The sequence below is a fragment of the Bidens hawaiensis genome, unplaced genomic scaffold (genome assembly GCF_021521415.1).
Source record: "Bidens hawaiensis isolate Kalapana, Puna unplaced genomic scaffold, B.hawaiensis_p1.1 tig00036381_1, whole genome shotgun sequence".
Taxonomy (NCBI): domain Eukaryota; kingdom Viridiplantae; phylum Streptophyta; class Magnoliopsida; order Asterales; family Asteraceae; genus Bidens; species Bidens hawaiensis.
Window position 1 is genome coordinate 11,674 of NW_027496352.1, and position 9,730 is coordinate 21,403.

General features: G+C 35.3%; 1 protein-coding gene across 1 annotated transcript; it reads left to right on the forward strand.

The window, feature by feature from the left end:
* The first annotated feature begins 3,603 nt into the window (after positions 1–3,603).
* Positions 3,604–9,399, forward strand: LOC143588438 (protein CHROMATIN REMODELING 8-like). Its single transcript, XM_077069438.1, has 8 exons — positions 3,604–3,683; positions 5,046–5,196; positions 5,297–5,812; positions 5,892–6,288; positions 6,437–7,298; positions 7,378–7,987; positions 8,149–8,580; positions 8,684–9,399. Exons 2-8 carry the CDS (start codon positions 5,104–5,106, stop codon positions 9,326–9,328), a joined length of 3,555 nt encoding a protein of 1,184 aa, XP_076925553.1. The 5' UTR covers positions 3,604–3,683; positions 5,046–5,103; the 3' UTR covers positions 9,329–9,399.
* Positions 9,400–9,730: the final 331 nt, after the last annotated feature.

Here is a 9,730-nt window from a genome sequence, read left to right on the forward strand (position 1 = left end):
TGTTCTTTTGTTTTTGTGTCACATGCCTTTGCTTTTCGAAACAAAATATTGGCATTCTCTCTATGGGTAATGCATCTTATTTTCATTATTAAAGAATTAAGATATTCAATTATTTAACCAATTAATATCAGTCAATTGTTCAGTTAATTAACTAAATAATAATTGTGTATTAAATAACTTTATATTTAAATAATGTATTTTATTGTCGGGTTATCCGGTGAGATTCACCGGCAAGAGTACTAGCAATTATCTTTATACCAATTCTCAACAACGTGGGGTGTCAACAATTGCCCGCACCTCTTTTCTCTATAATAAACAAACTTTTGAACTCGTCTATTACACAAGATTTGTTAAGTGATAAAAAATAAAGTTTGCTATTTAAAATAAATGAACAAAATTAAAGGTAAAGAAGTCTTTAATATCAAATTTATAAATTTGATAAAGTCTCTTTACATGCAACATTTGTTGTTTTATCACTAGTATTCAAATTGGCATCAAATATAAACATATTTAGACCATGTCTGCTAGTTACCATGCACAATGCAACATATAATACTCATGAGATAAAAACTGGACATCGAAGGAACAAAACAACCTTATAAAAGACTGTTCTTTACTATTTTCTACTTGTTTTTCATATTTCTACTTGTTTGATCTTCAATTAATATTTTACTATTAATTTTGTAACTATTTATAACTCAATTGCTAAATTGGTTTCGGCCTATGACTCATTATTAGCTAGTATGAATAAAATGAAATATTAGAATATTAGAATGAAAAATTGATTATTTTATAACCCAATTAATGCCAAAATGATATCAACCCATGACCCATGGATAATATGAATTAAGAAGAATAAAGATTAGAAATTATGATTTAATATGTTCATGACACATCATCATCATTATTTTTATTTATTAGTAGAGTAAGATAAGATTTAATTAAATTATTAGCAGAGCAACTTATTTTAAAAATAAAAATAACTAAGAATAATAGATAAATGATAAATGAGATACTTAAAATGCTATGGGACCAACATAAAAACTTGGCCACCAAATTTGGACTAAACACTTGTTATAGAAGATATCAACCATTGTGTTTGCTTCTAAGGCTTAAAAAAATCAAGTGACTGGTGAAAGTAGGTGACTAAATTGACAACCAAATCCACTATTGATGACTGTTATGAGTGTGACATTTTTGCAAGAATATAAGGTCCACAAAAGGGTAGCATGTACTACATCTAACGCATACACATATACCATAAGAGTAGATAAAACATAAGAGTTTAGAACAATAATCAAGTTCTACATCACACGAATGCACAATTGAGTATATAAGAAAACAATAATATATAGTGTAATCAAGAATTAACGAAACCCTAGACGTAGAACTATTAAAAGAGAGTGAAAGAACGAGTAATCTGATCATTTACAAAGAGCATACACTCCCTCTTCTTTATAATAAGACACCGGATGCAATCTAGCTGTTCAAAGAATCAACAAGAGAAAGTCAACCTTGTATCATCCTTGAGTAGGGCTGTGCAACGGTTCCGAACCGTGAGAATCGAACCAGAACCGAAAATAACTGACAAATAGAACCGGAACCGAAACATATTATAGTAAACCGGTTCTGTTTCAGAATTTGTAAAGTCGGTTATCGCTAATCGGTTATGACCAGAACTGGTTCGGCCATTTATAAATCAAATGGGTTGTGCAAACTTTACAAATTGCAAAACAAGTTTCTAATATAACTGTATGACTTCTTTCACGGTAAAATTAATTTAGATTACTACATAAACATCTGTTATATTTTTTAATAAAACCTAACTTTTAAAGTTAGATTAATCATTAGCGGCGATAGATTAAAGGAAAATCATATTTTTATATTATATTACCTTGAAAGCTAAAATCAAAATTGAAAGCTAAAATAAAGATAAAAATGATTAAATGGATGTTGGTTAATAAGTTACCATATATAAAAAATAGGAATTGGTCAATTTAGTTAAAACGTTTTTAATATTCCGGTTCTTCGGTTCCACGTCTATAATTGTCGGTTTTACCCGGAACCGAACCGGGAACTGTAAGGTAACACATGTTAGCAGTTTTAAGGCACCGATTCGATTCTGGTTCCTCGGTTCTGACGGTTATGAACCGTTTTTATGCTCACCCCTGTTCTTGAGTTTAGAATGCATCATGTAGGTCTCTTTATCTTCAAGCCCAAATCCAAATCTTCAACTTCAAGCCCAATCACACTCCGGTGATCAGCCCAAAACATATGCAGAAAACATAAGAAACCATTAAACAAACTAATCAACATATTTGAATATAAAATTGAAGACATGTTATTTTCCTTGTGAGGTGTTTAAAAATATTAATATCTTTGGGAGATTATATCCTGTAAACTCAAAAGTATTAGATATAATATCACTTAAATTTAATACATTAGAGAAACGTCATTTCAGTAACATGGTTTGGTTACTTTTATCATTTTGTCCAAAACTTTTTTATGTCCATCAATTCTGTCATCATGGTTTCTAAAAAATGTCTTTTCAGTCCAATGTATTAATCTCATCCAAAAGTCTGTTAAATCGATGAATATTTATGTCTGATTACTTAATTCAAATAGTTAATTGTAGTTTTGACATATGCGGTTAAGATTCAACCATGTGATAGATTTTTCGCAGATATAGATATGACCCCTGTGGTGGTCATTTTTTGTTTTGCAATTGGGTTTTCCGTTCATTCCCTAAGACAAGTGTTGTGAAAATCGCTAGTCAGTAGTCGAGCGGTGGGATGAGACTAGCGATTAATGAGGATTAATCGAGATTAATCAGGATTAATGGATCAGACTTTAATGTATATTTTTAAGTTTTATATATAAACGCACACATTTTATATGTAATTTTCAATTTTATACTTACAAAAACATATTTTGGCCGGAAGGTGGCTGGAATCTCGCCGGAAGCCCCGTTGGCTTTTGCTGCATCTTGGCAGAACCGTTGATTTTGGTCGGAATCTCGTTGGAAACTGCTGATTTTGGTTGGAATCTCGCCAAAAACCGCTGATTATGGCCAGATTTGACCGTTGACCGATTAATTAGCCGACTAGCCCAAAATTAACCAGTGAAGCGTGGACTAACGATTAATCGGTGACTAGTCGGGATTTTTGCAACATTTTCTAGGACAAATTCGTTTTTTTTTCTTCCAATCATCCCCCTTTACATTCTAACCCCCCTCCCTCCTCAACTTTAAGAAATTGCAACCCTAGCAGCGTTGATTAAGCCGTCTTCATCGTCATTGTCTTCGGTTCAAATCCTATTTGAGATAAAATATCAGGGCTTAAGTTAGACTAGTCAATGATCTAAATCGGCCTTTTAAAAAAAAAATAATAATATATAAAATTAACCTGACTATTTCTCCTAATATATATAGTTAACAGAAGGCGCGAAACCTAACGAGTGAGTCTGGTGTGTCAAACAAGCAAACCGACCCAAGCGGCCCACACATTCAAATACGACGTCGTTCTCGTTTGGGGATAAACAAATTAATCAATTTGGGGTTTCAATTTTCCAATCAGAACACACAATTGACAATCCACTTCACAAATTAATCATCAATACGACTTGTATTCGCTTATTAATCTCCTCAATTTATTCATTTAATCCATCACAGACGAGTCGTTCAGGTTCGACTGACACAAATCCTGTATCTGTTTGTTAATTTGTTAATATTTTAGACGATAGATCATATATTAATATGTATCGGAAGACTCGGTTAGGTTAGACTGATAGAAATCGTGTATGATCGTTGATTAATTTTGTAGTTTGTATGTTAACTATTTTGCATTGATGAAATTGTAGTGAAATGAGTTGTATGTTTGTGCCTTAGGTATTGTTGTAGACTTGTAGAATGTAGAATCCAGTTTTTGAATTAGAGGAAGAAGATACGAGTTTAGAGGACGTTAGTGATCGGTTTAGTGAGATGATGATATTGTTGTAGAAAGTAGAAGCCAGATTTTGAATTAGACGAAGAAGATACGAGTTTAGTCGTTTAGAGGACGTTAGTGATCAGTTTAGTGAGATAATGATATTGTTGTAGAAAGTAGAAGCCAGTTTTTGAATTAGACGAAGAAGATACAAGTTTAGTCGTTTAGAAGACGTTAGTGATCAGTTTAGTGAGATAATGATATTGTTGTAGAAAGTAGAAGCCAGTTTTTGAATTAGACGAAGAAGATACGAGTTTAGTCGTTTAGAGGACGTTAGATCAGTTTAGTGAGATAATGATATTGTTGTAGAAAGTAGAAGCCTGTTTTTGAATTAGACGAAGAAGATACGAGTTTAGTCGTTTAGAGGACGTTAGTGATCAGTTTAGTGAGAGAATGATATTGTTGTAGAAAGTAGAAGCCGGTTTTTGAATTAGACGAAGAAGATACGAGTTTAGTCGTTTAGAGGACGTTAGTGATCGGTTTAGTGAGATAATGATATTGTTGTAGAAAGTAGAAGCCAGTTTTTGAATTAGACGAAGAAGATACAAGTTTAGTCGTTTAGAGGACGTTAGTGATCAGTTTAGTGAGAGAATGATATTGTTGTAGAAAGTAGAAGATGGTTTTTGAATTAGACGAAGAAGATACGAGTTTAGTCGTTTAGAGGACGTTAGTGATCAGTTTAGTGAGATAATGATATTGTTGTAGAAAGTAGAAGCCAGTTTTTGAATTAGACGAAGAAGATACGAGTTTAGTCGTTTAGAGGACGTTAGTGATCAGTTTAGTGAGATAATGTTCATAAGTGTGTTGGATTGCTGCATGAAAGTGAACTACTGTACTAGAATTAGGTCCTGGATGTCGAGCAGGCTATAGTGTTTTGTTAGCAAAAGAAGGTGAGTGATGTTGTACACAACACAAGCTTAGTTATTGGTTTTATGCGCATGCGTGCCGATTTTAAAACATTGCGAGATTTAAGTTCTGTGATTTTGTTTTTACATTACTTTGTTTTGCTATCTGTTATGTTACTGTTAGTAATAGTAAGTAATGAATTTGTGGTTGTGGCAGTGTTGGTGGCTCGTTGGGTGATTAGGATCTCACTACTTTTGAAATAAACTGATTCAGAATGAAAGAAGAGGAAAAAGATAGAGCTCTGTTGAGTAGTCTTGGAGTCACATCAGCGAATCCAGACGAACTTGAACAAGATATATTAGAGCAGGTGTTAATTTCATCATATAGCTTTACTTAGGACAATGATGCATACATGCTGCAAAGTTTGCACAACTTGTTTTTTAATCATTGCTTTCATCTGCTGGCAGGCAAGAAACCATGATGAACAGGGCAGCCAAGTGGAAGTTACCAATGAATCATCATCCACCGGCCAAACAGATGTTCTTAATAGATTAAGAGCTATAAATGTTGAAATAGATGCTGTTGCATGCACAATTGAAGATGTGAAAAACATTGCAAGAACCGAAGAACGTGCAAACAATAATGATGACGAAAGTGGACCATCAGATGGAAAAGAAAGCATTTTGCAGGGTTCTAATGATCTAACCCTTCAACATGCTCTAGCAAATGATAGATTGGAAAGCTTAAAGAGGACAAAGGCTCAACTCGAGAAAGAAGTTGCAAGTTTTGGAATCAACCCTAAAGTTAGTAAACAAGAAAACATCTTGAAATATCTTGTTAAAGAAGAACCAAATAACAAGCGTAAGCAGAAAGAAGTTCCAAAAACAGGTCAGAAGTTGAAGCGGCATAAAATAGTATCCTTCAGTGATGATGGTGATTTTGATGCTGTTTTAAACGCGGCTTCTACTGGGTTCGCTGAAACAGTGAGTTTTCTAAAGTGATATTAGATTTACATTACAAAACATTAAAAGTTTTATATTTATTAAAACAATTTTGTTTCAGGAAAGAGACAAGTTGGTTAGAAAAGGGATGTTAACTCCTTTTCATAACCTAAAAGGATACGAACGCCGCATTGAGGAAGCAGGACCGTCTAATACAGCTGAAGAAGGCAGTGGATTTAACGATTTTTCTTCTGCCAGCATATCAAGAGCTGTTAAATCAATGTCAGAGGCTGCAAATGCTCGTCCTACAACAAAGCTGTTAGATCCAGATTCTTTACCAAGACTTGAACCACCAACACGTCCTTTTCAAAGACTCAGAACCCCTTTAAAAAATCCTCAGTCTCAGAAAAATGAAGGAGAAAAATCTAGAGATTCAAACAGGAAAAAAAGGCGGCCTTTGCCTGAGAAAAGATGGAGGAAACGAGCATCTCGTGAGCAGAATCTTTTGGATGAAAATGGTATGCCATCATCAGCCAGTTGAAAATATTGGTCAGAATATCGATCCATTTATTTATAAACGGGTCGATTCACGTTACGGTTTATCTCTATTTATAAACAGGTCTATTTATAAATTTCTCTTCATTTCTTCTATTCTTCTGAATGTAGATGACACACGCGGCTCTAGTATTGAAGATGATAATCAAGAAGGTGATGATGAAGAAGCAGAAGAAGGTGATGAAGATACTTTCGTGAAACTAGAAGGTGGATTGAATATTCCAAATTCTATTTTCAGTCAACTCTTTGACTATCAAAAAGTAGGTGTACAGTGGTTGTGGGAGCTTCATTGCCAAAGAGCAGGTGGGATAATAGGAGACGAAATGGGCCTGGGAAAAACCATTCAAGTTTTATCATTTCTTGGAGCTCTACATTTCAGTAAAATGTATAAACCGAGTATTATCATATGTCCAGTCACACTTTTGAGACAATGGAAAAGAGAAGCAAAAAAATGGTATCCAAACTTTCATGTTGAAATACTACACGATTCTGCTCAAGATTCTTCTCATAAAAAGAAACAAACCAAATCAGATGAAAGTGATTATGAAACTACTGAGAGTGATGAAGAAGAAGAAAAAATATATTCGAAAAGCAACAAGAAGTGGGATTCTTTAATAAACCGTGTTTTGAGAAATGAATCTGGTTTGTTGATTACTACTTATGAACAGTTGAGGATTCTTGGTGACAAACTGCTTGATATTGAATGGGGATATGCAGTATTAGACGAAGGACATAGAATACGAAACCCTAATGCGGAAGTTACTTTGGTTTGCAAACAGTTACAAACCGTTCATCGTATTATAATGACGGGTGCACCTATTCAGAACAAATTAAGTGAACTCTGGTCATTGTTTGATTTTGTATTTCCTGGAAAGTTGGGTGTTTTGCCTGTATTTGAAGCCGAATTTGCAGTTCCAATTTCTGTTGGTGGTTATGCTAATGCTTCACCTTTGCAAGTATCCACTGCTTACAGGTAAGCATGAGTTTTTATTCAGTTATTCAAAAAGTTTCTATGGTTACGTTTCTTATTAAAATTTCCATAAATTATGCAGATGCGCGGTTGTTCTACGTGATTTAATAATGCCATATCTTCTTAGAAGAATGAAAGCGGATGTAAACGCACAACTTCCATCAAAAACCGAACATGTTCTGTTTTGCAGTCTTACATCAGACCAACGATCTGTATACCAATCATTTCTCGCCGGCTCTGAAGTTGAACAAATCTTCAACGGAGAAAGAAACTCACTTTATGGAATCGATGTAATGCGTAAAATTTGCAATCATCCTGATTTACTTGAACGAGAACACGCAGCCCATAATCCCGATTATGGAAACGAAGAACGAAGCGGGAAGATGAAAGTTGTTAAACAGGTACTTAAGGTTTGGAAAGAACAGGGTCATAGGGTTCTTCTGTTTGCACAGACGCAGCAGATGCTTGATATACTTGAGAATTTTTTGATCGCTGAGGGTTACACGTATAGACGGATGGATGGGTTGACACCTGTCAAACAGAGGATGGTTTTGATGGATGAGTTTAATGAGTCCGAGGAGGTTTTCATATTTATTTTGACAACTAAAGTTGGTGGACTCGGGACGAACTTGACTGGTGCCAATAGAGTGATCATCTTTGACCCTGATTGGAATCCGTCCACTGACATGCAGGTTTGACTTTTATTTATTTGTCTTTTTACCTCGATACCCGCTTGCTGGTCAAACGGGTCATTGTTTGATCCGGGCCAAAATGGGTGGGGTGAGTAAAAATATTGACATTTAAGCTTGAATGTTTGCTTATTATACGTGGTTTTTTCCATTGCTATCAACAGGCGAGAGAGCGTGCATGGCGTATTGGTCAAACAAAAGATGTAACAGTTTATAGACTAATAACCCGAGGAACAATAGAAGAAAAGGTCTATCAACGACAAATATACAAACATTTTTTAACCAACAAAATCTTAAAAAACCCACAACAAAAAAGATTCTTCCAGGCCCGAGACATGAAAGATCTTTTCAGATTAAACGATGATAGAGATAACAACGGTACCGAAACATCGAATATTTTCAGTCAGTTATCTCAAGATGTAAATATTGTTGGTTCTAATGCAAGCAGTCCAAATGAGAATCATACAACACGCACCAAAAAGTCATCCAAAAATAAAGAAAAAGAAAAAGAAAAAGAAAAAATCGATGATTGTAACGAGCAAGAAGGCGAGGAAACAAGTATTTTGAAAAGTCTCTTTGATGCTCAGGGGATTCATGTAAGTATTTGCCTTATAATACCCAAAGGTGTGACTTGGGCAGTTGGGCCAAACCACAGGGACCATGTCTGTAATTAACTCGTCTATTTTTGATGATTTTCAGAGTGCAGTGAACCATGATCTAATAATGAATGCCAATGATGAAGAAAAAGTGAAGCTTGATGTACAAGCTTCCCAAATCGCCCAACGGGCCGCGGAAGCGTTACGTCAGTCAAGAATGATTCGCAGCCGAGACAGCATTTCGGTCCCGACCTGGACCGGGAGATCTGGGATCGCGGGTGCACCTGGTCCATCTGTAACCCGGAAGTTCGGGTCAACTGTGAACTCTAAATTGGTTACCAAAGCCCGAGCTGATGAAGGGCCGTCTAACAACAAACGGTTTGCTGCAGGTGCATTGGGTGGTAAAGCGTTGTCTTCCTCTGAATTACTTGCGAAGATTAGAGGGACTCGTGAGCAAGCGGCTGGTGATGCACTTGGCCATCAGTTCAGTGCGGGTTCGAGTTCCAATGACAGGGCCCGCTCGACTCGTGACTTGGGTGGCGTGCAACCGGAGGTTTTGATCCGTCAAATTTGTACTTTTTTACAACAACGAGACGGGATAAGTGTTTCGGCTAGTATAGTGAAGCATTTTAAAGAGAGGATACCAACTGAGGATTTGCCTCTGTTTAAGTCTCTTTTGAAGGAAATTGCTACTTTGGAGAAAAACCCGGGCGGGTCGTCGTGGATTTTAAAACCCGAGTATCATTAACGCTAATGACGTGACCGGTTATTGGTTGTTTAATTTTTGAGAGGTGATTATTGTCACAATTCAAGATTTTAACTGAGGAGTAGCAAAAACTTGAAATTTTTTCTTTTAAATAGGTTGTAGGTTAGTGTACATTTGTTATTTTAAAATTTTTTGAGCACGCGCTACCCTTTATTTTCTCTTATTTTTTCTCGTAAAGAAAATCTGACACTTCGACAAAGTGCGAACATTAGCTATAAGTAGAAAAGCAATGTTGTTAAAATGTATAAATACTATTTGCTTAGAACTCATAAATGTCTCTTATGAAATATATACAAATAACCAAATGAATATACTTTTCTACATGGGTAACTATTTGTTCTACTTGTTAAATGGCTAGAAAGGGTTATTTGTCGACTTTAAACA